The sequence below is a fragment of the Pelodiscus sinensis genome, chromosome 3 (assembly GCF_049634645.1).
Source record: "Pelodiscus sinensis isolate JC-2024 chromosome 3, ASM4963464v1, whole genome shotgun sequence".
Classification (NCBI taxonomy): Eukaryota; Metazoa; Chordata; order Testudines; family Trionychidae; genus Pelodiscus; species Pelodiscus sinensis.
This window is the reverse complement of record NC_134713.1, coordinates 127,522,308-127,550,105: the sequence shown is the minus strand read 5'-3', so window position 1 is coordinate 127,550,105 and position 27,798 is coordinate 127,522,308. Positions and strand designations below refer to the sequence as shown.

At 42.2% G+C, this 27,798-nt stretch overlaps 1 protein-coding gene across 4 annotated transcripts in view; it reads right to left on the bottom strand.

Moving 5' to 3' along the window:
- The window catches only part of MTR (5-methyltetrahydrofolate-homocysteine methyltransferase), a 79,552-nt gene that overhangs the window by 35,877 nt on the left and 15,877 nt on the right, over positions 1–27,798 (bottom strand). For 3 of the 4 annotated variants that reach the window (XM_075924813.1, XM_075924815.1, XM_014576898.3), the window contains 11 exons: positions 27,612–27,718; positions 25,784–25,843; positions 24,955–25,049; positions 16,974–17,074; positions 15,434–15,495; positions 13,232–13,299; positions 12,085–12,164; positions 10,524–10,636; positions 3,664–3,804; positions 1,857–2,042; positions 862–1,041 (listed from right to left, as the gene is read on the bottom strand). In XM_075924813.1, the coding sequence (XP_075780928.1) occupies positions 862–1,041; positions 1,857–2,042; positions 3,664–3,804; positions 10,524–10,636; positions 12,085–12,164; positions 13,232–13,299; positions 15,434–15,495; positions 16,974–17,074; positions 24,955–25,049; positions 25,784–25,843; positions 27,612–27,718 (1,193 nt within the window). The remainder of the gene's footprint in view (positions 1–861; positions 1,042–1,856; positions 2,043–3,663; positions 3,805–10,523; positions 10,637–12,084; positions 12,165–13,231; positions 13,300–15,433; positions 15,496–16,973; positions 17,075–24,954; positions 25,050–25,783; positions 25,844–27,611; positions 27,719–27,798) is intronic. The other variant, XM_075924814.1, reaches the window with a different exon arrangement.

Genomic DNA, 27,798 nt, shown 5'->3' with positions numbered 1-27,798 from the left:
CCCAGCATCTAGCTGCCTTCTCTCAGCAGCTCTCTCCCTCACACACTCACACTCACTAAACTTGAAATGTGTTTGTTAGGAAGTGGCTGACAGGCCTTTTCTGGAAGGTGGACAATTAACCCACCTCCACATCCTATCACAACCAGACCCAGGAAGAGCTCCTCCATTCTCAGTACTTCAATACGCAAAGCTGGAGACAGGCCACAGAAGTACACTGGATCAGCATGGGATTCCAAATCTCATCTGGAGATGGAGGAGCCTTTCTGGGTTTAACAGATCCAGCACAGAGATAGGACAGGGTGCTGCTCCCTGCCCATCTCCCTGAGAATAGTTCAAATAGAGTAGGTTTGGAAGGGCTGGCTACAAATGGAACCTACCACACTGCCCCCTCAAACATAAAAGGCAGAATGGGTGATATGTTTTTAAACAAGCTATGTCCTTCATTTCAGGGCGTTTCTACGGGTGTACTGTGACTAAATAAAAAGTCAAGAGAGTCTTACATTATTGCACACACAAAAACCTAATCTAATCCAATCACAATAATTGAACTCAATTAAACAAATCAGCTTTTTCTTTTCCTGAGAGGGGCCTTTTGGCCAGAGAGCTGACATTTTATGTATGTTGCCTCATTTCATTAATATCAATATATTTATGGTACAGCTTATGGACTGAACTATATTTAGAGCATTACATAACATGTAATGTTTTCTGTTGGAAGCACAGCAGTGTTGAAAAACAATTGCAATTCACAGAAGTCCACTGTTATGAATTCAGGGAGTCAATTATGGTGTAGCACTGGGAATTTTTAAGTAGCTCTGCAAGAATAAAAAGAAAATAAAACAATAGCCAAGAAAACCTCACTTTGATGGTTTTAGCTGCATTGATGAAGTTAATTGCATACAGGTTATGTTCTTCCATTCCAGTCCCTATGGTCAGAATATTGGGGTCAAAGATTATATCATTTGGATTGAAGCCCACTTTCTTCACAAGGAGGTGGTAAGCTCTGGTGCATACTGCAATTTTTGTTTCTGTTTCTGTGGCCTGCAAAAATTAAAAAAGGAGTATGAAAAGAAAGCATTTCTGCTTGTGTAACACAGAGACAGGATGAAACCAAAGTTCCAGAGCCTAGTTCACAGGTCTCTCAAGAATCAGAGCTACCAATCTGAACACCATGAACTTGGGAAAGATCAGATTTTGCATTCGTAAGTCCAAGTTTTGTCGTGTTCAGATCTGAGGGGTCTTGGTTCACTCCATTATAGAAAGGAAGTAGGTTAGAAAGAGAGAGAGAGACTCTAAAATCCCAGTGTGGCTCCTATTTCCAGCATCCCACCAAAACCTGACAGCTCTGGGAAGAATAAAACTAATTCACAAATAGATCTGAGCTTAGTTTTCTGTCTGATCCAATCAAATTCTTAACTAGAAACCTGAAGTGGAAAAGTACAATGGAATTTAATAGAAAATGTATAGCCCTGCTATTACATTCCTGTTTACACCTGCCACGATCATCATCTAGTACAAGTGGAACAGCCTTGTGGCTCACCAAAACTGCTGCCCTATAAGTGGTTCAGGTCTGATTCTGTTATTCTTACTCTCGTAGGGTAGTATATTCGATTCCATCAACCCAGTGATTTCAGACGGACTGCCCATATGGATATATTGCTAACTCAACACAATCAAGCCATTAGTGTCAAAAATGTCCCTAGATCAGGGTCAAAAAGTGTTACTAGAACTGCATAGTCATCTAATCATATTTGACCCTGAAAACAAAGCCACTTTACCTCTTCCTTCTCCTATGGGAATGATGAGCCTTTTCATTTCAAAAAGTAAAATCTGTCACATAAGAAAATGATACTCACTTGACCCACTTCATCAAAAGCCATGACCACCACAGCTGCTCCATATAACTTAATCCTTCTTGCTTTTTCCAAGAAGTCATTTTCTCCTTCCTTCAGGCTGATGCTGTTCACAATGCATTTCCCTTGGCAACACTTCAAGCCAGCTTCAATTACAGAGAAATTTGAAGAATCGATGCATAATGGCACCTGTATCCAGCAGAAATATAAACAAAGAGGAGACGTGTAAATTAGCTGCAAATTTTCCCTGATTGCCACCCACCAACTTAAACAGAAGGCTAGACAAGCTAACACAATATTCATTAGGTTCTCAGTCCTGAATAAAAAAAGAGAAATCTACAAACAAAAGAGAACCCAGAATCCTTGTTTTCAGTGCTATTCTCAATGTGACTTGAAATACAGAGCTGCTATGGAAATACAGAGCCTCTCCCCCCTCTAGACCCTCTCTTCCCCACTCCCATCTTTCAGCATGCAACCATTTGCTTTTAGCAAGCCAAATTGCTTGGTATCATCAGGTTTTAATATCATGGGGGAGAATTTTCCTATACATACAGCGAACTCTGGACTCTTGTTCTGCAGACAGATGAGATTTATGTATGAGAAGGCGGCTCAGCACAGCACTCTGCTGCCAGTTTATATTGTGAATGGTAGTTTTAAAAAGGACTCAACATTCTGCTCTGCCAACAAAAGGGAAAATGTAGCAAGCCTTGGAGCTGGCAATAAAAGACAATGCAGCTCAGAAGGAGTATGCTTGAAAACTGTTTGCCAATGGAAGACTGTGACGGGCCCAACGAGGCCCGCACTAGGACCGGCGGGACGCCGCCCGCCCCATCCGCAAGGGGGTAGGGCCACACGGCACTGCGAAGCAGTGGCTGGCAACTGACGCAGCCGCACTGCTGGCAGAGAGCCGTGGCGTGCGGGGGCGGGGCCCTGATACAAACACACGCCGCCCCAGAATGGCGGGATGCAGAGGGGGCGGAGCAACATCCAGCAGCAGCCATTGGCAGGCCGCTTGAAACGGCCCGGAGGAGAGGGCAGCGGGACAGTGTGCAGAGCTGGAGGTGCCAGGCACCCCTCTGGTAGCGACGTCTTCCACCCCAGTGGAGAAGTGTCCCGCAACCCCAGAAGCTCGGAGCGGAGACAAAAGTGCTGGAGAAGGCGCTGGACCGGTAAGCCCCTTGGACAAACCCAGGAGAGGAGGTACTCAGGAGAGAGATAGGAAGCAGCCCGGAGCAGAGTGCTCTTGACTCCTGTGGGCTGACACACTTCGCGGTGGAGCCCCGTCAGCCGGGTAGGGGTCAAACACCCTGACCCCTTAGGGCCCCGGGCTGAGAGAGGGAGAGCCCAGGTCCTCCTAAATCCCCTCCTCCTGCACACTGCACTCTAATTGTGCACGGAATACTGTCAGCCAATTGGCCTTGAGGGCAGATACTATCATTATTGAAGAAGAGGCAGGACTTAGGGGCCAAGAGACCCCCAGGGATTTCCCCTCCCCCAGACTTTTAAGATGGTGGACTCACTGGGCCCCACCCTCTGGCCAGAGCGTGGGAGCTCACGCCCATAAACCGGCCACAAAGACCATTCTGCTGCATGCCACTTAGCACGTGGGACACTATTCTACAGGGAAGGAAAGAACCCAAAGTCTGATGCCTATGGCTTTCCCATCACAAAACTAGTGGAGGATTCCTAAATACACACACTTTCTGTCTATTAAACATGATCATTATATCAACATTTTACCGAAACATGATTCACATATCAACAACAACAAAATCAGCCTGAACGTGCTGCGGGATACATCGAGTATAACCTTAGCAATGTCAGGTTCCGAACCAATGAAGTTACAAAATCTGGCCATTGCGCTCGGCCCATCCAGCATTCCATCATCCATATTGATATCCAAAATCTGGGCTCCCATCTCAACTTGGGCCTTGGCTACACTCAAAGCTTCCTAAAGAAAGGGATTTAAAATGAATAAGCAGAACAAATGTGTTAGTCATGGTGGAGATATTGTTTCATCATCCCAAACAAAACCTCCCTGAATTCACCCTATGTTGTAAGTTATCAAAATGAGAGACTCTCCTTTTCTAGTTAGTTTTATAAAGGTGCCTTCACTGATGTAAAATAAGTAAGGCTGTGTCTAGACTACATGCCTCTGTCGGCAGAGGCATGTAGATTAGACACATAGGCAAAGGCAAATGAAGCCGCGATTTAAATGATCGCGGCTTCATTTACATTTACATGGCTGCCGCGCTGAGCTGACAAACAGCGCGCTAGTCTGAACGTTCCCCCTGTCGACATCAAAGCCCCGTTATTCCTCGGCTCAGCGTGGCAGCCATGTAAATGTAAATGAATCCGCGATCATTTAAATCGCGGCTTCATTTGCCTTTGCTGAACAAACAAATCTACATGCCTCTGCCGACAGAGGCATGTAGTTTAGATGTACCCTAAGTGTCCTCTCCATATCCCCAGAGCTTTGATCAGTTTGTGGCTAAAGGACACTGGTCTCTAACTCTTAGATCTTTGAGAAGGCCAGCTCTTTGGAGTCTCTGGGGTGGTTATCACTCCTGCATGGTGAGGGGTGGAACTGAACTGAACTACACTGGGAAACTAGATACAAAAATTCACTTGCCAGGCAAACCTGAGAGCCACAAACCCAAACATTTCAGAGGGAGCTAAGAGTAGGAGCAATAAAGGCTTTCCTTCCACCTCTACATCTGATATTAAGGTAGCCAGAGAGGAAACAGTGGTGGATACCTGCACTGAATGTGACACATTCTCTTCCAGCATAAAGCCAGAAAATATTTCCTGAGCATGGAGTGCAAGCTGGTCACTGTGCTAGAAGACAAGATTTGTGGTTTGGAACGGCAAGTTGAAACACTACTGAGAATCAGAGAACTGAGCAATTCCTAGACAGCCAGATTTGGGAAACATCATTACCCCAGGATCAAAGAAGAATGGAAATGGCCACCAAGGAACTGGAGAGAGAGAGAGAGAAAATCAGTGAGGAGGATTGGAAGTTCATAACCACCAGAGACAAGAGCTCACAGTGGCACTCCACATTGCTAGAGATGGATGAGAATACGCAGGCTGTGACCACCAGAAAGAGGAGGAGCAGAAGAAATTCCACACAGGCTAAAGTTTCAAATGGATACCAGGTCCTCAATGTGGAAAATGTGAAAGATCCCTCTCAATATCCAGCAGGTCTATGGAAACAGAGAGGTGTACGAGATGTCACTCTAAGATTGGATAGGCTTCTGAATGTCATGCTCCATTGGTGTTGGATGGTTCATATCTGCACTAATGACACTGCATCACAGGATATCTTGTGGATAACAGATGACTGCAGGCAACTCAGAAGCACACAATGCAAGAAGACACAATGTCTAAATGATCTTGTCGGAGATCTGACTTACGCAAAAGGTGTAAGTTTCTGGAAGTGAACCACTGTTTACATAGTGGCATAGGATGAAGGGTTTCAGTTTTGTAGAACATTGGTTTGCTTCATTTGGAGAGAGGGGACTACATAGTTTAGATGGCCTCACTAGAAGGAAAGCCGATATCCTCACGGACCTGCTGGCTAAAGAAGTCAGGAGGGCATAAAACTAAAAGCCAAAGGGTGAGGGTAATAAAAGGAAAGTTATGATCACTCAACACAAAAATCAAAATGTTGAGAACAACATTAATCAAGGAATGAAAGGATGTGACGAGAAAAAATTCCCGAATTGCCTATACACCGACGCTAGGAGCCTGGGTAACAAACAAAAGGAACCGGAATTGCTCATTATGAGCATCAATATGATCTAATTGGTATTACTGAAACCCGGTAGTATGATTCACACAATAGGAAGGTTGAAAATCAATAGTTAAAGCCTACTTAAGAATGAACTAGTGGGCAGAAGGGAAGGGTGAGTGACATTCTGTCAAAAATGACATTAGCTGCTTCCAAATCACTCATAACTCAGAAGAAAATGATCTTGAAGGCTTATGGATCAATATCCTAATACATAAAGCACAGGGTGAGGTACTAGTTGGTATCTGTTATAGACCACTAAATCACACCAGGGGATAGCATGACCAGCTCCTTACCTATAATGTGTAGGGGGAAAAAATGTTTGAGATTTTGGACATAATTAGAGTGACATATACTGGTGGTCTCCCATGCTGCCAAAAAGAAAACATCCTGGGAATTGCCAAACATTATGGAAGTCAATTTCATAATTTAATTTTTTTTTCAGCCAACACAGGGTAAATTTTACATTAGGACTTATCCTAACAGATAAAGCGAAACTGATCACAGAACTAAACACTGAAGGTAAAAACGTGACCAAGTCATGGTCACTTGATGATGTGCAAATAGGATTAAGTCCAGACCAGTCATATACAGACTTGGTCCTTTAATAGTGCCAATTTCACAAAACTGAAAACAGTTCTGAGCAAATGAGGTGGGAGGAAGAATTTAATCAGAAAAAATGTCAGTGATCATTGGGAATAACTTAAGACCATCTTACGAGATGCCCCAGAAGCCACAATCAAAGGAGGAGCTATACTGGTTAAAAAACAACAGGGTGCAGATGGGAACTAAAGGCAGGCATAAAAAAGAAAAAGATAATATATAACAAATGGAATAAAGTGGAATTTCATAGTAATGAATATAAATTAGTAGTTAAGAGACTACAGAAAATTGATACGTGAAGCCATAGGACACAAAGAAAACTGTATGGCCGGATGAGTCCAAGACACGAAGAAGAAAAAAAACATATTAGGAGTTTATATTAAGAGATTGTTTTTCATTAATTATACAATGTGAGTTTATGGAAAAGAGATCCTGTCAAACTAACTTGATTTTTTATTTTGTTAGATTACAAGTTTGGCTGATGGAGGTACAAGTGCTGACACAACATACTTAAGACTTCATTAAGGCATTTGACTTGGTAATAGGGTTGTGAACGTTTAACTGGTTAACTGGTAAGCCTTAGACTTAATGGGTGAGGCTTACTGCTTAAAGTTAACTGGTGGGGCTGGAGCAGGCAGGGAGCTGGAGCAGGTGGCCGGGAGGGAAGGTCACTAAGGACAGGAGTTATTCCAGCATAGCCCCTGCCTGCAGCAGGCCCAGGTACCTTGTGGTGGAGGGGCTGCAAGCAAGGGCTGCTCTGGCCGGGCTGGAGCAGCCTCTGGCTGTGGCAGAGGCTTTGGCAGAGCCCTCCTGCTCGCACCCTTTAATTGGTTAATCAGTTAAACAATCATAGAATCAGAGACGCATAGAACACTAGAACTAAAAGGGACCTTGAGAAGTCATCGAGCCCCTCACGGCATGACCAAGTACTGTCTAGACCATCCCTGACAGATGTCTATCTAACCTGTTCTTAAATATCTCCAGAGATGGAGATTCTACAACCTCCCTAGGCAACTTATTCCAGTGTTTAACCACCATGACAGTTAGGAAGTTTTTCCTAATGTCCAACCTAAACCTCCTTTGCTGCAGCTTAGGCCGATTGCTTCTTGTCCTATCCTCAGAGGCTAACCTTGTGATACCCTTTTAGATACTTGAAAACCGCTATCATGTCCCCTCTCAGCCTTCTCCTTTCTAAACTAAACAAGCCCAATTCTTTCAGTCTTCCCTCATAGCTCATGTTCTCTAGACCTTTAATCATTCTTGTTGCTCTTGTCTGGACCCTCTCTAATTTCTCCACATCTTTCTTGAAATGTGGTGCCCAGAACTGGACACAATACTCCAATTGAGACCTAATGAGCGCTGAGTAGAGCAGAAGAATGACTTCTCGTTTTCTGCTCACAACACTTCTGTTAATGCATCCCAGAATCATGTTTGCTTTTTTGCAACAATATCACACAGTTGACTCATATTCAGCTTGTGGTCCATGATGACCCCTAGATCCCTTCCTGCAGTACTCCCCCCTAGACAGTCACTTCCTATTCTGTATGTGAGAGACTGATTGTTCCTTCCTAAGTGGAGTACTTTGCATTTGTCCTTATTAAACTTCATCCTATTTACCTCAGACCATTTCTCCAGTTTGTCCAGATCATTTTGAATTATGACCCTATCTTCCAAAACAGTTGCAACCCTTCCCAGCTTGGTATCATCTGAAAACTTAAAAGATGTACTCTCTATGCCAATATCGAACTCGTTGATGAAAATATTGAACAGAACCGGTTCCAAAACAGATCCCTGTGGAACGCAACTTGTTATGCCCTTCCAGCATGATTGTGAACCATTAATAATTCCTCTCTGAGAACAGTTATCAAGCCAGTTATGCACCCACCTTATAATAGCCCCATCTAAGTTGTATTTCCCTAGTTTATTGATAAGCTCATGTGAGACTGTATCAAATGCCTTACTAAAATCTAGGTATACCATGTCCACTACTTCTCCCTTATCCACCAGACGTTTTATCCTATCAAAGAAAGCTATCAGATTGGTTTGACATGATTTGTTCTTTACAAATCCAATCTATCGCCTTATTTTCTTCCAGATAGTTGCAGATGAATTCCTTAATTACTTGCTCCATTATCTTTCCTGGCACAGAAGTTAAACTGACTGGTCTGTAGTTTCCTGGGTTTTTCTTATTCCCTGTTTTATAGATGGGCACTATATTTACCCTTTTCCAGTCTTCTGGAATCTCTCTCGTCTTCCATAATATTTCAAAGGTGATAGCTAAAGGCTCAGATACCTCCTCTATCAGCTCCTTGAGCATTCTAGGATGCATTTCATCCAGCCCTAGTGACTTGAAGACATCTAACTTTTCTAAGTAATTTTTACCTTGTTCTTTTTTCATGTTATCTTCTAAACCTACCCCATTTCCACTAGCTTTCATTATATTAGGCATTCCTTCATCATCAGACTTCTTGGTGAAGACCAAACCAAAGAAGTCATTAAGCACCTCTCCAATTCCAAGTTTCCTGTTATTGTTTCTCCCTCTTCACTAAGCAACAATATGTTTAACTGGTTAGCCAGTTTAAAAGATTGTATATCCCTATTTGGTACCTTATGATTTTTCTTTAAAAACTAGAATGATAGAAAATTAGCATGGCACACATTAAACCAATTAAAAACTGGCTCACTGATAGGTCTCGAAATGAAACTGTCATTGAGCAGGTATGTTTCCAGGGGGCCTGTCCAGGATTATTTCATGGCCCTACAATTTTTAACAGTGATGTGAAAGTACAATAAAATAATCTCTGATAGAATCTGCAGAGAACATAAAATTTGGAGAGTAGTAAATAAGGGTAATTTGGATAGTTTGGTAAACTGAGCAAAAGCAAACAATATGCATTTCAACACAGCTAAATGTAAATGTATGTGTTGGGGAACAAAGAAGGTATGTCACACTTACAGGATGGGATATCGCCCTGAGTAGTAAGATGAGGCCCTAAACCAAAAGCCCGTGTAGCACAGGCCTCATTTGAGGCCTGAGGCCTAGCTAACCATGGACAACACTTGGCTAATATAAAACAAAGCTAAGCTGTGAGCAAGAGGCACGCCCCTGCTCACAGAAATTGGGACAAACTGTGCAGGAGAGTAAAACACTAATAGATCCAGGTGTAGAACAGTAATTGGTACTAGGTACCAACTGTAAAACAGTAATTGGTACTGGTCATAAGTTGAAAGCACATTTCAAAAGGATGGTACCACCAGCTTGTTAAAAAAGACCTTAGAACCCACACTCCCCACAGATCCAGACCCAGATTCAGGAAAGGGTCTAAAATGACAGCACAATGGATAAAGATGATCTAATCAAACCATGAGGTACAGGGTGATATCGAAGTAGCATCAGAGGGTGGTAACCTGACAGCGTCAGAGGGTGGCAATCTGACACATCAGGAGCAATGTGTAACATGTTTGCACCCGTATATAAAGTGGTGTCTCGGGGGAACAAATATGGGTCACCACTACATTTCAAAAGGGTCACCAAGTGTCTCTCCAGGTGGCTCTGCCCTTTCCTCCTCCCCCCGTTTTGAACTGCCTTAGGTCACCAAGTCTTCCTGAATTATTAAAATGGGTCCCCGTCTGGGAAAGGTTGGGAACCGCTGCCCTAGATGATCACAATGGTCCCTTCTGGCCTGGGAAGCTATGAATATGCCAACCTAGAAATAATTAGTAATGCAGAGCTGATGTCACTCTCTATGCAAAAATGGGATCACTGACTAAATATCTTCTTGGCCTCTAAGATGGGAAAAGCCTGGGTACTAGAACATTGTAGGGTGGGAGAGTCCCAGAATCTGGACTCCAGACTGAGCCCAGAAGTCTATACAACAGTGAAACAGCTCTGAAGCTTGAGCCCTGTGACCCGAGTCAGCTGGCACAAGCCAGCTGTGGGTTTCTGTTTGCTACATTAACATATCCTATGGCTACGTCTACACTACAAGATTTGCCGCAAAAGCCTATGCAAATGAAGCACAGATTAGCATTTTTTTGCGCTTTATTTGCATACAAGTGGATTAGCAAGGAACCTAAGTAAGGAAGACCACGGAGAAAAAACAAGAAAACTAAAGAGGAGAATTTACCCTCCTATAGCTGGTGTGGGAGAAGGCCTACATGTAGGCTTAGTAAGTAGCCAGTAAAGCAATGCAATGGAAAATACTGTAACCATATAACTGACACGCTGTTTAGAAAAAGTAGAGTTAAAAGTGTAAATTAAATGGGATGCTCACTTCATAGTTGCCTGCCATGATGAGTTTAGCAAACTTCTTTGATCCTGCCACATTGCAACGTTCACCAATGTTAACAAAGTTGGTGTAAGGACCAATTCTGAAGGGCTCAAGTCCTAAAAAGAGACAGTTTAGAAAACATTTGTAAAAAGGTGGGGGGAGGAAGATTGTAGGGGAAAAGCAACTTATTTCCAGTCCAAGAGATAAAGCCAGCTTTTATCTGTAGGAATGTGGATTCAACAATATATCAAGCTGGAACTGGACATACGTCATACCGCCAGCTATATCAGCAATGGGTAACCTAGGCTATTGAGTGGGCTGCATGAATGGCCCTCTCTCGTCCCTGTGGGCCGCAAGATTGTCGTAACCAAAATGGTTTCCCAAGATAGGGTAGCTTTCCTAACTGTGCTTATGTACTGAGAATTTACAGGGTGCGCTGACTGAACCATAGCAGCACTCTGGCTGGATGCAGGAATGCATGGGTCTCTCAGTCAATGTTTTGTGCAATCAGCACGCACCTCCCTTCATGTGCCTTTGGTTTATATGCATGTTACTTTGGTAATGCCAGTAGGAAAAAAACTATGTGAACGGAAACCAGAAGAATGTGGCAAGCCTACGCATAGGCAATGGTAAATCAAATGCCTCGCAGGCGACACAGAGAGCCCCAGGCTGCCTAACTGTGCTAAATTGTCATGGCAATAGACAAAATGTCTCTCAACAGCAAAATTCTTAATTGCAGGCTCTAGCAGCTATAGCTCCTTTGCAATGTGGACATATGGCCAAAATGACTGGTGTAAGCTGGGCATCATACCAGTATAATGTCGGGAGACAACCTCTACAAGAAAGGAACTATAAATAACCATAGCCACATATACATATAGGTATCTCTAGCATCCTGATCTTGTAATTGTTCTGGGCACATATCTCTCATCAACACCCATTGGGATTTGCAAGTAGAATGCCTGCATGATTGGGCCTTAGAACTTACTAGCTGGCATGTATAAAGCCAAACTGTATTCAAAAATCAAATTCTAGATTCAGATTTACCATGATTTAATTCCATCCACACCAGTCAAACTGTGTTATAAATCCAAACCAGTAACCTGATATACTAACAGAGCATTTTCTTAGGATCAGGAGACCTGGTTTCTATTTCTTGCTGTGCTACTCACCTATCACATGACCTGCAACACATCAACTTACCTCTCTAGGACTAAAAACCCCAAACTTCCAAAAAAGGGATAAAAATACTTATCCTGGTGTGTGAAGTGCTTTGAGATCCACCAATGAAAACAATAAAGATCATTATTAAACGAGACTGAAGCCAGTGCACTTGAGGTCTGAGAGACATTTCTGCTGATTATAAAGTTAATAGTTTCAATAATTCTTTAGCTATAACTAGTGATGGGCCCAAACATCAAAGTTTCGAACTGTGTAAAAAACTTTCAAAAGCTGGAGTTTATGGCTATGAAGTTGGGATTTCACCCATCCTTTCTGGTCTCCAGAGAGCAATCGCTAAGCACGTCAGGAGACAAAAGTCTCAACCTGCTGTGTTGTCTCTTACCTGACAACAGCATATACCCTTCTGAAATGGAGGAGGGGGGAATGCGAGGTTTACATGTCTTCACTGCTTCAGCAATTTCCCTGAATAACAGAAAAAGGAAGGCAAAAGCCCCAGAGTTAAGAATATACATATTTAATTAAAATAAAAAACCTCTATATAATATTCAAATGAAATATACTACAAAGAGACACTGCTTCCCCCTGGCAAACAAGGGTAATAAGATGTTCTATTTTGTGCAGCCAAAGGCAAAAATAAATGCTCTTCAGAAACATATGTTATATCCAAATTGTAGCAAGTGTATGAAGCTAAAGATTTTTATCTAATACAGAAGGGTAAATCACCATCCCCACTAGATGACTCATTCACTTATGAGTGGGCAGAAGGATCTGCCACACTAATGCTCAGCCCCATAAGTTTCCATGCAAAACATGGGACTTCTTGAAGATGGACTGTAGCAGCAAGGGACTGATTTCACTAACTCTGAGCTGGGGTGCTTCTCCTAATGGCTCCTGAGATGTCCCAGGATAAACACAACTTTATGACAGCATAGCCATCTTTCCTCGCTTGGCTTCACAATCAGCTGAGGATAATGGGCTATGTCTCCTGCACTCACAACCACACAGATCATCAGAAGGGTTATCTTTTTCCTAATCCTGCAAGAGAGGGGGGGTCTGCCTCTTGTGGACACCAAAAGAATAAAGAGAGGAAGGAAGCATTCCAAATTACTATTTCTAGCTGGACTGTAATGAAACATTTCTCCCAGCTGGACAGAACTGTCACTTTAATCCTCCCAGATCCTTGCCTTGGCTTTGTCTGTCCCTTTGTTCTTTTTCCTTTCAAAGCAGCTTTACAACATCATCATACAAGAGGAGAATGCAGAGAAGAGGAAAGGAAAAGACAGGGTTTTATTCTGGAACTGTTTTAGTCAAGGCAAGTGACCAAATTTATTACACTTGCTTTTACCACCTTCCTGCCCCCACAACAACAGGTCACTAATGACAGAGTACAGAACTGTCTGACCCACAGTAGCTTGTCTGTTCTTTTTGGTGACGGGGTCTTAAAACAAGGCATGGAACTCCAATTTGGAGAACAGGGACATTTTCCTTTCCTGTTCATGTGAACAGATTATTGTGATCTGGGAAGTTACCTGATATGTGCTGGAGTGGTACCACAGCAACCTCCAACTATGTTGACCAAACCATCCAAAGCAAAATTCTGTATGCAGGGAAAAGACTAGTTAGTTTCAAGTTGATAACTACATCCAGCAACGGGCAATTCACAAAAACTAAGATAAGAAAATCTATATTCTCCAAATATCAAGCAAGCTAAAGCTTGCTGAAGAAAAAAGAAATGGAGCAATGCTACTGAATTAAACACAACTCAGAGAAGTCCATTGAATTTTACCCCTCGTGTTTTCAATACTATTACTTCCCCGTACCATTGATGGTTCCTTCCACTTTATTCACTTCCAACTACTAGTAATGGCATCCCTCATTTCTCTGGCCAAAAAGCTGTGAAGTAAGTTTGCAAATGTGAGTGTCTCGAGCTAAGTGTTGATTTACATGTGTAAAGTTAGGCATTTGCACTGGAGAATAAACAAACAAGGCCAAAGTCTCATAGAAAAAACAGGACTGTGTAGCACTTTAAAGACTAACAAGAAAATTGTCACAACCATATATACCAAAGGATACAATTTTAAAAAATGAACACATATGAAAAGGACATCATGCTTAAATTCAACACTTTACACTCAAATTTGAATAAAGACGCTAATTATCTTACCCATTACAAAGATAGCTTCCCCAATTATCACCTCTAATATCATTAGCTCACAGACATTTACCTCCCCTCCTTGCCCCCCCCATCCTTCCCCCTTCTGTTCTGAAATTTGATTTGTCCTTTTCATATGTGTTCATTTTTTTTAATTGTATCCTTTGGTATACAGGCAGTCCCCGGGTTACGTACAAGATAGGGACTGTAGGTTTGTTCTTAAGTTGAATTTGTATGTAAGTCGGAACTGGTACATATTGTAGGGGAAACTCTAGCCAAACATTTTTTTTAGTTTTGGATAGCATAGGGAAAGGTTAACTCCCCTCTAATGTTTGTTTTGCTGTCTGTTCCCCTGTTCAGAAGATTTCACATCTATTTCTGTCCCTGTGACAAACTCAGGACTAAAGGAGTAACTCATCAAATACCAAACAGCTCTGCACCATGCTTTGAGCTAATAGCTTTATTTCCACACACCACCCAGGGTTCTAGGAGGAGGGTCCTTTTTTTGCTAACACAATGAGGCCAGCACTTTGTTTGTTTTGGTGGAGTCTTTGTTTGCCCAGGGAGCCCAGCATGTATAGGGGAAGGAGGGGCGGAGAGGCTGCTTTTGTCTGCTGTTCGGCAGCCTGTTGCTCAGGGGAGGGGGCAGCCTGTTGCTGGCAGGGGGAGGCACTTTTCCTCTGCCCGGCAGCTCTCCGGGACCCCAGTCGGAGCCGGCCCGAGGAGGAGGAGGATCCTAGGACCCAGGTGAGTGAGCCCCGGGAATGCTGCTGCGCATGTGCGGGAGTTGCCTCACCCCGTTCGTATCTAGGGATCCGACGTAAGTCGGATCCATGTAAGTCGGGGACTGCCTGTATATGGTTGTGACAATTTTCTTCCACTATTTGATCTGAGGAAGTGGGTCTGGCCCACGAAAGCTCATCACCTATTAAACCATCTTGTTAGTCTTTAAAATGTTACACGGTCCTGTTTTTTGTTTCAGCTGCACCTGACTAACACGGCTACATTTCTACCAAAGTCTCATAATGCTTCAGATGCTGCTCTCCTGCTGATATTTTAAGTGAGAACTTCTTGATAGTGTCAGGTAAGGATGTTAAGAGGCAGATAACTGACTAATCTTCTAGTCAGTACAATTTGCTTCGACTACACAATTAGTCAATAAGGGAAGGCGTGAGGTCCTTTTGTGATGATTTTTTTCCAAAGAGAGGGAGCGAGTGAAAAGAGCATAAATGCTTGTGATCTGTAACATCTGATCAACAGATCTCACAAGCTAAGCAATCTTCCTGAAATGTAGTGGGCAGAAAAAAGGCTAAAATGACTTAGGGTTTCAACATTTATTAAACAGAAGTTTCTCTTGATCTCAGTCAGCAAGTGCCATCATTCAATAAACAGTTTAAATTGCTGGGGAAAAGTGGTGTTTGTAACATACACAACAGGCCCCACCTAAACATCACCACGGTAATTTCCTAAGAACCAATTAACAATAGTGCTACAGTGAACCTGCATAAAGTAAATGCAGAGACAACCATATTGCTATTACTACGGCAAATAAAACCCATTTGTGAGAAATATCACATACCTTTATATGCTTGGCAGTCACTTCAGGGGTTTCGTCATAACTTCCAAAGGCATTGGGGAGACCTTGAGACATTTTTCAGAGTATTACATTGTGTTTAATACTACATTTAAAGCAGCTGCACATTTTGAACTAAAATGCCTCATTGCACTTGTGATAATCATTCAATGAGTTATTGGTTGCTCCTGAAAATGTTCCAGATTCCTCAATTACAGCTAAAATTTTTTTTAAAAACTCAAGCCATTGAACGCTTACTTTCTAACTCTTAGTAGTAATGACATTTCTTTCTTAAAGAATTGTAAAGTTAAATGCAGCAAGGTAGGAAGAAAGCTTTGGAGCTTATTTTTAAAAAGAATTATTACCTTTAACCTAACAGCTATGCTGTTACAGCGCCATCACTTGCTTTCAATTGAGTAGCTGCTACGCTACTAATGAATTTTAAAAAGTAGTCTTTTCTTAATTGCAGAGTTACAAATAATAGTCTGATCTATTCTGTCAGAGTAATATTTTTTTCCAAGCCTCAACTATCCTTTCTCTAAGGGTGTGTCTAGACGACAGGGATTTTTCGAAAAAAGTGGCCTTTTTTTTGTCACTACCAAAAAAACTTCACCTGCGTCTAGACTGCCATGTTCTTTTGATTTACTTCCGAAAGAACACGGCAGCAGTTTTTTCGATGGCCGAAAACCTCATTTTACGAAGAATAACACATTTTTTCGAAAGTGCTCTTTCGAAAAAAAGGCGCTATGTAATGCAAACTGTGCTTTTTCAAAAGAGAGCATCCAGACTGCCTGGGTACTCTCTTTCAAAAAAGCGGCTTACTTTTTCAAAAGTACTGGTTGTAGTCTAGACGCTCTTTTTTGAAAGAGGCTTTTTCGAAAGTATCTTTCAAAAAAGCCTCTTTCGAAACAGGCTTGCAGTCTAGATGTAGCCTAAAGGGGAAATTAAATTTTGGATATTAAAAGAATATAGAAAATAGTTTAGGAGCAAACCACTAGAATAACAGATACTTGAGCTGCCAGAAAATAAAATCAGTTTACATACATTTTACTGAAGACATTATAGGTAATCGAGTTTTATTTCCCCATCCCTACTTCTTTCTCAGAAAATGTTCGCTTAAAAGCCGCAATGGGGCAATAAAAGAATCTGAGCCTTCAAATTTTATTCATAAAAGTAGCCTCTACCAAAACAAGTAGATTGAATGACTTCATTGGGACTACTCAGAAAAGTATGGGTTGGAAGTTTGAGCCTCCCACCATAGACCTGAAGCTGTTCTGACTGAAGATGATAGGTATTGATGCTCAGTCAAACTTCCAGATCCATCTTTCTGTGACAACGATTAAATAATTTACACTATACAAACTGGAAGGCCAAAATTAACTTTTGGGGATGGTAGAACATAATAAATAGCGGTAAGATGAGCTAATACAATATGTACACTGTGTTTGACCTGTCAATTATCTACCTAGAGTATTACTTCTAGTGGTATAGAAAGGCTGAACTAATTTACTTTGTGTACACACATAAAAACACATATACCACACACCTGCATTGGGATAACAGATGATGTAGGCTGTCGTACACTTCCCAATTGCTTCTATGAAGGGCCTCATTTCAACTGCTCCTAATGCACAGTTTAAGCCAATACTGAAAAAATAAAAATTGCAAATTTCATATATTGCTGCTTGAAAGCAAAACACAAACAAGAAAACACCTGCAACAATAGCACTCTTCCACGAGTAACTGAGTGTTATGTCTATTAAAGAAAAATAGCAGATTTTATTTATTTTTTATTTACCTCTATTTAACACAGAGATCAAAGTTTCCAATGTGTTGCCAATGGCTATATTAATACTCCAAAATTGGTATCTCAAGGTTTGAAACTGGTAATATCTTGTTGTATTATCTCTTCTAAATCTGTTCTAAATTTACATATAAACTTAAAACATGGGTTTAATTGGTTTGTGTGTATATATTTTTCTTTATATAGGAATTAGATACATTGGCTCCTGAAAACTAATTAAGTCATTGTCTGTTAAACTATAATTTTCAGATAGATCCTGGAAACATGATTAAACTTACCCTCTCCTATCAAAATCTGAAATGGCTTCCCAGCTTCCTCGCTGCCTGGGTCACATCCCCAGACTGCAGCTCCCTGCCATGTGTTTGCTGCAACTGCACATGCTGTGGTCCAGGCAGATCACACTTAGGTTTGCAAACTAGCTGGAGCTCAGGAGCTGCATAGACTCAGCATTCATCCTTTTTCCCACCCACTGCCTCCTCCAGCTGCTGCTCAGGATAGAGGACACTACCTGAAACCTTTGGGTTCTTCCTCCTATCGTACCTGTGCTCAACTAACCCTCTCTAGCATGAAGGTCCCGGGCTCCAGACTGACTAGAGCGTGAGCTGTTTCCTTTCAGCACCAAGTCTCCAAATTTTCCAAATATCCCTACTTTGGTGTGTGCAAATGGCTAACTTTACATTCTTAGATTTAAAGTCATCAACTATTCATATTATTTAAATAGCATTGTCCCCAAAGTTTGCAATTTTCTTTACTCTTATTACAATTAGTTTATTTATTTATTGGCTTAGATTTTTTTTCTTGTTGATTTTTCAGAGAATAAATATTGCACCAGTGAGATTCCATAGATGAAATTTAAAACCCATCTGCCTGGTATTCATTTTTATTTTGAGAATAGCATAGGTAAAACATGCTATTTTACATCCTTTTTTTTGAGCCTTCAAATTTTAATTTTAAGTGCATTTTGTTGAAAAAATAAATAAATGTCTGCCCACAATATGCATAGTGCTGCCCTCTTCACAATTTTCTGTTTAGCCCACGTCAGCTCCACCACTGGTAAGAGACTAGAGTCACCCCCACAGAACTCACAATACATTACTTTCCTTATGCTACCCAGAAACCTGCTCTAATTAAGTACTGCCCACTTCCCTCATGAAAGGATGTAAAAGCTTCATTAGGATCTCAACATCCCATAGGAACATCTTAAATGGTGCTCTTTTATAATACTGTCACTACCAAAAAAAAACCCAACCCTGATGTTTATAAAGCACACTGAGGCACCAGCCTGCAGCAACACTGGGAATGATGAAACAAGGTTTGAAATACAAGTGCAAGTGGAAAGTGACCTTCTATCTTAGCAGTATTTGTACCTTCTCCTTTCTACATTGTAGGTATGAAAGTACCATCAGATCCAAAATGCTAGGATTTCATTAGAAAAAGACACTGCCTTCTTCTACAGGAAAAAAAGGGAGAAGGTAGAAAGATCAAAGAACTGTCTCAACCTACCCAGTTCTGATACACTCATTTTCTTGTGAGTTTTAAAAATGCTTTAGCAAAGAAAAATGTATCAGTTAAGATGGCCACACGCAACATTAAACTTATACACTTGAATTTATTCAGCACATATATTCTATGTTTCAGTGATTAGAACATAATAATGGCCATAATGAGACAGACCAAAGGCCCATCTAACTGAGTATTTAATCTTCCAATAGTGGCCAATGCCAGATGCCCCAAAAGGAATTAAGAGAACGGACAATCATCGAGTGTTCCATTCCTCATTGCCCATTCTCAGCTTCTGGCAAATAAAAGCTAGGGACATCCCTGTCCATCCTGGCTAATAGCCATTGAGAGGCCTATTCTCCATGATTTAGAGAGGTGATATGATCTCTTCTGTCTTATTGGCTAGCCTTTGTTTAGTAATTCTCAACATTCTGTTTTCTTTTTTGACTGCTGCTGCACATTGAATGGATGTTTGCCCAGAGAATTTTCCACAATGACTCTAAGATCTCTCTCTTGTGGAGCAACAGCTAATTTAGACCCATCGTTTTACATGTATAATTGGAATTTTGTTTTCCAATGTGCATTACTTTGCATTACTGAATTCATCTGCCCTTTTGTTGCCCAGTCACCCACTTTTGTGAAATCCCTTTATAGTTCTTCACAGTCTGCTTTGGACTTAATGATCTTGAGTAAAAGTGTGTATCACCTGAAAATGTTGCCACTCAACCTTTTTTCCAGATCATTTATGACTATGTTCAATAGCACTGGCCCCAATCTAGAGCCCTGGGGTACACTACTATTTACCTCTCTCTATTTTGAAAACTGACTATTTATTCCTACCCTTTGATTCCTACCATTAAACCAGGTACTGATCCATAAGAGGACCTTCCCTCTTATCCCAGGGAACTTACTTTGCATTTCAGCCTTTGGTGAGGGACCTTGTCAAAGGCTTTCAGAAACATTTAAGCACACTATATCCAATGGATCTCCCTTGTCCACATGTTTGTTGACCCATTTGAAGAATTCTAATAGATTGGTGATACCTGATTTCCCTTTGCAGAAACCATGTTGACGCTTCTCCAAAAAGTACCGTATATTCCGGCGTACAAGACGACCTCTGAAGTTAAAAAACATCCCCCAAAAATCGGGGGTCGTCTTGTACGCCGGATGCCCCGCCGCCGGAGCCCCTCCGCGGCTTTGAAAGCCTCGGGGGAAGCCGGCGGCGGGGCATCCCAGGCGCGCATAGGCTGCCCGCCCGCCGGAGCCCCTCCGCAGCTTTGAAAGCCTCGGGGGAAGCCGGCGGGGGGGGGCATCCCAGGCGCGCATGGGCTGCCCCCCCACCGGAGCCCCTCCGCGGCTTTGAAAGCCTCGGGGGAAACCGGCGGGGGGGGCATCCCAGGCGCGCATGGGCTGCCCCCCCGCCGGAGCCCCTCCGCGGCTTTGAAAGCCTCGGGGGAAGCCCATATATGTGCCTCGGGGGAAGCCCATATATGTGCCGCGGAGGGGCTCCGGAGGGGGGGCAGCCCATGCGCGCCTGGGATGCCCCGCCGCCGGCTTCCCCCGAGGCTTTCAAAGCCGCGGAGGGGCTCCGGCGGGGGGGCAGCCCATGCGCGCCTGGGATGCCCCCCCCCCCGCCGGCTTCCCCCGAGGCTTTCAAAGCCGCGGAGGGGCTCCGGCGGGGGGGGGAGGGGGGGAGCCCAGGCGCTCCTGGCGGCTTTGCTCCCGGTGCCTCTGGTCTGCTGGGGACCATCTCCAGCAGACCAGGGACACCGGGAGCAAAGGAGGCGGAGGGGCGCTGGCGTATAAGATGAAACCCTATCTTTTAATTAAAAAGATAGGGGGTCGTCTTATACGCCCAGTCGCCCTATACGCCGGAAAATACGGTATCTATGTATCTGACAATTCTGTTCTTTACTACAGTTTCAACCAGTTTGCCCAGTACTGAAGTCAGGTTTACTGGCCTGCAATTGTTAAATCACCTCTGGATCCCTATATAAAAATAGGTGTCACATTAGCTATCCCCCAGTCATTTGGAACAGAAGCTCATATAAATGATAGGTACCAAATCATAGTTAGTAATTTGACAATTTCACATTTGAGTTCCTTCAGAACTCTTGCGTAAACACCATCTGGTCCCGGTGACTTGTTACTGTTTAAATTATCAATTTGTTCCAAAACCTCCTCTGACGGCACCTCACTCTGTGACAGTTCCTCAGATTCATCACCTAAATAGAACGAGCTTGAGTTTAGGAATCTTCCTCACATCCTCAGCAGACTGATGCAAAGAATTGATTTAGTTTCTCTGCAAAGGCCTTATGCCCCTTTAGACAACATTACAGCAGAGTTCTATCACATGTATAAGCTTCTTGAGCAACTTCACCAGCATATTAAGCACAAATATATTTTCTTTCAACATCAGATAGGAAAGTGCTACTCTCAGGGTCCGCTCCTGAATACAAATAAAGCTAACAGTCTTACACTGATGTCAAAGGGAATTTTCAATGCTCCAGGTATACAGAGTAAGACCTTTAACATACAATCTCCTGTTCACTCCATGTCATGCTGCTAATGGACTACAAGTCACCCCTCCCCACGGACAAAAGTAAGAGTGCTAGAATGGCTCTCATAAATTGTTTCTGAGGAGCCTTCCCCTAACCACGCATATCAACAATAACTTCTACTGCTTTAAAAAGGACACATGCTACTCCAAAGTGATGGGAAGGAGACAGGACCATAGTCTTGTTCCAATCTCCCAGTAGCCAGCTGAAGTAGCCTGCCACAGAGAAGGCTGTAATATGCATATTTCTATAGAACTTCCCTCAATTTGGAGCAGTTCAATTCAGGACTGGGGTGGGTAGGTGAGATGTTTCACATGTGCACCTGAGTGGGAATTGCGTCGGTGACTGAATCAGAGAAAAGAATTTGCATGCTGACTGTACAATTATTGAGAAGTAACCATACAGACAGTATACAAATCCCTGGACTCCAGTTGGCTTATATTAGCCATCAGGGCGTGGGGATCTGTACACTGTACAATTATTTTTCCATAACTAAACAACGTGCAACTCCCCTTATGCTAACAGGTTGTGATCTAAGAGCTTAGTTTACAACTTTACTGCATTTCTGAACTCTGTTTGCCTTGGATCATTCTATTTAAATATACCATAGCTTTCAATGGAATTCTACCACCCCCACGTCCCCACTGAATTTTGTGTTTAAGCACAGATAAGTCACTTATGGACCTCCAGACATACATATCATGCACTACGGAGCAGGGCATGTGTCATTACAAAGGTGCAAAGATAATTTATTTTCATGAAATAAGGAAGGGTTCCAAAGCCAGGATTGCTGAAGCGAAGTAAAGATAAGGGTAGTTAATGAAGCCATCCACACTAAATGTAGATAAATGCAATTGATTCTACAGTGTTATGTCATGTTTGATTTATAAGATGACAGAGTAGCTCACTTATTTTTTTCAGGTTCTCTCTTCATCTTAGCCATCTGCATTTCCTTTTGCCTTATCTCAGCTCCATCTGTCTCTTGGAACATAGACTCATCGTCGCTCTCTCTGTGCCTCACCTCAGTGGCAAGATATTTTAGAGACAACTGTGTAATTAATGAATGTCAAAATACTCTGACATTCTCAGTGGATTTATTACACATCAGGTACCAAAACCATTTCTCGAGACTTTCTGGGGGATTTATCCTCACAGCAGAAGCTGACATGAGGACAGCACCATTCAATGTTATCATTTTGAAAGTATGCCCATCAGAAAAGAGGGATGTAAAGGGTTAATTGGTTCACTGGTAAGCATTGTCTTACTGGCATGCTTACCAGGGTAATGGATTAACTGGCGCCCAGCCTGGCTGGAGCAGCACCTGCCCGTGGTGGGATATACAGGGCCCTGCCTGGCCCGAGCAGCCCCACAACTCCTGTGGGAGGGGGACACTGCTCCCGCCAGGCCACACCCACCTCAGAGAAAGCTAATCCAACATTTGAGAACCATTCACTGAAAATGCCCCACACCTGTCCTCAGACACTCAAATAGCAAGAACTGTTAGCAGCAGTACCCTAACCAATATCAGCTATGCTGATGGTGCACAGAGTGAGAATGTGTGTACAATCCTTAATCGTGACCCAAACCAAAACACTGATTTACATCTCCAACTCACTGCTTCAAACTGTACTCTGGAGAAAACTGAAGGCATGTGCGAATGTCAGAAAACAGGTATAATGGCATTAGACAGAGACAGCCAGACTCTCATATACACCACTTTGGTAGCACAATGGGACTTTAAAGTGGGGTTAAATGTAATTCACTCTCACTTTAAGGCTTTGTTCGCTATAGCCATGTAAAGTGGGATTACAATCACAATCAAGCACAGAGTATTCATAAATTTTGTATTATAGTTTAATATAGTCTCAGTTTCTGCTCTAGTTCTCCTTCTATCCTCCCTAAAGACACTAGAGAATCATGAGCACTTTATCTGAGGCCAAGACCTATGCCAAGCATAGATCTCTAGGCTGTGATAGTGAGTGAATCAAGTTCCAAGAGATTCCATATGTTACATCTATCGCAATGTCTGGTCTGGAAAAGTAGGTCCTTGAAGGAGGGGTGGGAAGTGGGATGTGTCAGAAAAGCTGGGTTCGTTGTTTGATAATACAGTCTTGCAAGTCTGCTTTGCTGGGATGACAGACTGCTGTTTTGAACTGGGATTTTGTTGTAAAAACAAAGAGTGGTTTGTCACAACATGCACTACTACGTGTCTAATAGCAAATGAAAATATTTAAAAATCTCAGGAAAACTTTGCAAACTATAGGCAATTACTTTTTTGTGTAAATCTTTATGTAGCTAGAGAAAGAGGCAGAAAAGGATATAGAAAAAATCACAAGGAAAGGAGGAAAAAGAGGGGGAAGTACAGTTATATGCAGGTCTCTGTCTTATGCAGCTGCCAAATTTTACAGAATCTATGTTTTTGATTAAAAAATGTCTAACATTTATGTTAGCATGGATAAAATATATTTTTGTTAAATAATCACCTAGAAGTGACAGTATTTTTCAGAATATACTTTTATGAGAAAAATTCAGTGAACATTTCAAATTCTATAACAAATTAGGGGAAAGGATGTTGCAATGGCATCTCATCATTTAACCATATGATCTGACATGGGGATCTCTTTTCTCCCACAAAAGAGATCTAAGCTCTCCCTACTCCAGATAGTAACTGTCTTTGCAAAGTAAATTTGAAAGCCTGGGCTTCAGATTCAAACATGGCTTCAGAAATTAGTTTTACAACAGTTTGATCTTGTCTATATCAGCCAGCTACACAGCGGAAATCAAAATAGGCAGAACCATCATAAAATTCAGCTTGAGCTCCACTGTCCAATATGGTTCACTGTCCAATGTGGATCGGGACTCAGTTCACACATCATTTGGGGGAAAGGAAGATAAAGGAGTAACTCTCATCTGAGAGAGAATGGACAAGCAGCTTCATCACTCTATATGAGAATTCAATTCTTTCACCTCCTGCCCTGCTTCTGAAGACTGATACAATGCGATTCACTTAAGTCTTGGCTACACTGGATTCATAAGTATACCACAAACATTTGAATATTACTGTGTTAATAGCTAGTTGTTAAATGTAAGGTTGGGCAAATACTAGGCTTGCAGGCCACTTCTGGTCCTTCCTGGCGGGCCTTCACCACTATATTTACCTGCGCCTCTGCCGGTACGGCCAATCACAGCTTTCACTGGCCACGGATTGCTGTTTCCGGCCAATGGGAGCTGTGGGAAGCAGTGTCCCAGTCCATGCTGCTTCCCACTGATCCCATTGGCTGAGAATGGCTATCCACAGCCAATCGGAGTTGTGCTTGCTGGTTCTTGCAGAGACACAGGTAAATCTAGCTTTGGCAGCCCACCAGGGGTTAACCCTGGTGAACCACCACTGTTTTAGCATAATTTCACTTGCTAATACGGCCAGGAACTTTGTTAAGCTGCATAACAGTAATAAGGACACATAAGTGAGGGGTACATTACACCTTGGTTTTCAGGGAAAATAATTTCTGCTACACCAGGCAAAGAAACCACACTACAATGCACTAGTGACACACATGGTTAAATATGGCTGCAGATGGCATGGTTAGCATGTTGACAGGGTCTTACAAAACTTACCAGTAATTCTGGTCTTAAAGTAATAGACTGTAGAAAACACATTATCTTACCAAAGTGGCTCACTGTGGGATACACTTATGACAAATGCCTCTCCTGTCTGGCCAGAGAGAGTGCGTCCACTCTTATCTACAATAGTTCCAGAAACCTAAAGTACAGAGGAGACAGGGTGGGGAGGAGAGAGGACAGAAGAGAAGAGCTTTTGTTACTAATACTGTACTCTCAAAAGCCAAAACAAGATGAACAGCGCTTGGTTCAAAATGATCACAGTCAACCCAATCAGGAAATGATTTTCTGTGCAACTTCCCCAAATGTTCTGGCAAGTAAAAAGATAAACTTCTGACTATGGATGTAAAGGGTTATCCAGCTAACCGGTAAGGGGTGGAACAGCTCTCCACTCACTCCGGGCAGGGGGCTGTTTCAGCACACAGTTATTATTTAAGACCAATCCTGCGATGTGCTGTGTATCAGCAGATCCTTTTGCCCACACAGTGCCTCCTGTAAGTCACAACAAACACCAGAATTGGAGGCTTTATATTGTCAACTTTCTGGGGAAGGTCCCTGACTTTCTTTTAAAAAATTCATCTGTGAAGGGCAATGAACAAATATGGAGCTATAAAATAAAATACTTTGGCCTCAAAAACGCTCCATATGATATGAGATAGAAATGTTTTCCCGCTGTCCTAAGAACATCAAGGTAAATTCATCAAGACAAGGCAATTTTCAAAAACATATTATTTGCGTGTTATACTGTGTGTGGGGGGGGGTTCCTTAGTGCATCACTGTTATTCTTGCTGAGCTACCTTCTCAGTCCTGATAGGGAACCACACATAGAAATATTAAATCATTTTATTTACAATTAGTAAAATATTTTGCACTTACAAATATTGGTCTGGGATCATACTCTTCCTCAAACAGTTTCTGGAGAGCAAAGAGAGCTGCCTGTTTAATAATAAAAATTGCAAGTTAAAGAAGTATGAATAACCTTTTACACAACTTACCATACAATATTGCTAGAGTCTGGAAATTTTTTCTGTACTCAAGAACATTCATTCTCCCCCAGAAACCTCTAAGTTTTCAGACATGGTGGTGGTGTTAAACGTATCAGCGTATTATGGTGGTGTTAAACGTATCAGCGCAAGTAGGCAGCCCAAGGCTCTTTTAAACACAAAAATCATATCAAAGTACTTGCTAAGATTTGTATACCATTATTCATCACTCGTGTCTATAAAACATAGGATAACCACACAGTTAAAGTCTGTGTTACATCTACTAATCATTTCCATAGTATAGATTTCATGTGTTTTATATGGTCGCAAGAATTGTTCTCAATTCATAACGCCTACATATATGTCCACTTAGTCCACAGTAGTTTCCACAGAATTTTAGCATAGGATGGGTACATAATATGTAGGGAAAATGCCTTCCTTCATCAGCACAAGGTGTAGGAGGTATGTAGCAGGTAATCTGTTAATCGTATTGTTGTCAACTATTTTGTCAACTACATGATTTTGTCAACTACATGATTAATCAGTAAGGGTTAGCACTGCAAGCACTCCATCCTGGCTTGTGGCAGCTACTATCCCTGCTACGTCTCTGCACTCAGAGTATTTTAGGAGAGAATCCTGGCTCATGCTGGGTCCCAGGAGCTATCCCCACTGTGGCTCTGCAGAGCTGCAGGGGGAGGTAGCTCCCAGGACATGGGAGCCCACTGGCTGCCTGCCCACTGGCTCCTAAATTACTTTCCTGGTAGATCCTCAGCAGAGGTAGCTCCCAGGACCCAATGTGAGCTGGGACTGAGGCAGGTTGCTGGCCAGCCTGTTAAAAACATTTACTAGCAGAACCACGGGGGGGTGGGGGCGGGAGGGAGGGAAGAGTGTAGTTGGTAGCATTAACCAATAAGCTTTCATTTATTGGTTAATCATTTAACCCTACACTCTTACATCCCTAGTAGGGACCTCACTCTACAGTGTCATGCTATGAAATTATTAATATCTCTGAATGACATCAATATCTTTCATATTCTACAATATGAAACTTCAAACATTCACAATGGGACCTTGAATATTAAGGAATATAAAAATATATGGAGATATAGAACTGGAAGGGACCTTGAGAGGTCATCAAGTCCAGTCCCCTGCCCTCATGGCAGGACCAAGTGCCATCCCTGATGGATTTGCCCCAGATCCCTAAGTGGCCACCTCAAGCATTGAACTCACAATCCTGTATTAAGCAGGCCAAAGCTCAACCCACTGAGCTAGCCCTCCCCCCTAAAATGTGTGTGCACATCTGTGTGAGCACACACACTTATTCTCTTTGACAGAGATGTATCAAAGGGTAGAGTTTGACCTTTTTTAATTGTCAGCTTTCACTGTCACTATATAGACTAGTGCTGGTCAGAAAGTTGTGAATTTTAACAAAATTAAAAAAGGGGGGGTAGGGTTCAAAATAAACTTTATATTTTTTCCCCTCACTCTTCGTCCAGTTCTAATAAAATGCCTTGAAAATCTATAACTATTGAACTACACAGTATAAACAGATAAACCTATAACCATTGAACTACATAGTAAAACAGGTAACACCAGATAAAAGAGAACTTTTCTGTGTTTGATAACTACAGATCTCCTCTATAGCCCCCACACTGAAATATTTTATTTAGGCATTTAACAAAAAGGTTCAAATCACTTTCAAGTTTTCCCAAAAGTCTCACCTTGGCATTGGCTGTATCAAATATGGTTTCTACTAACAAGATATCAACCCCTCCATCTAAAAGTCCTCGGGCTTGTTCTTTGTATGCTTCAACCAGCTCATCAAATGCTGCAAAGTAAGAATTAATTTAAGTGATTTATTTCAGATCTTTAGCTGGAGACACTGTCCTGTACGGTATCGTGAAAATT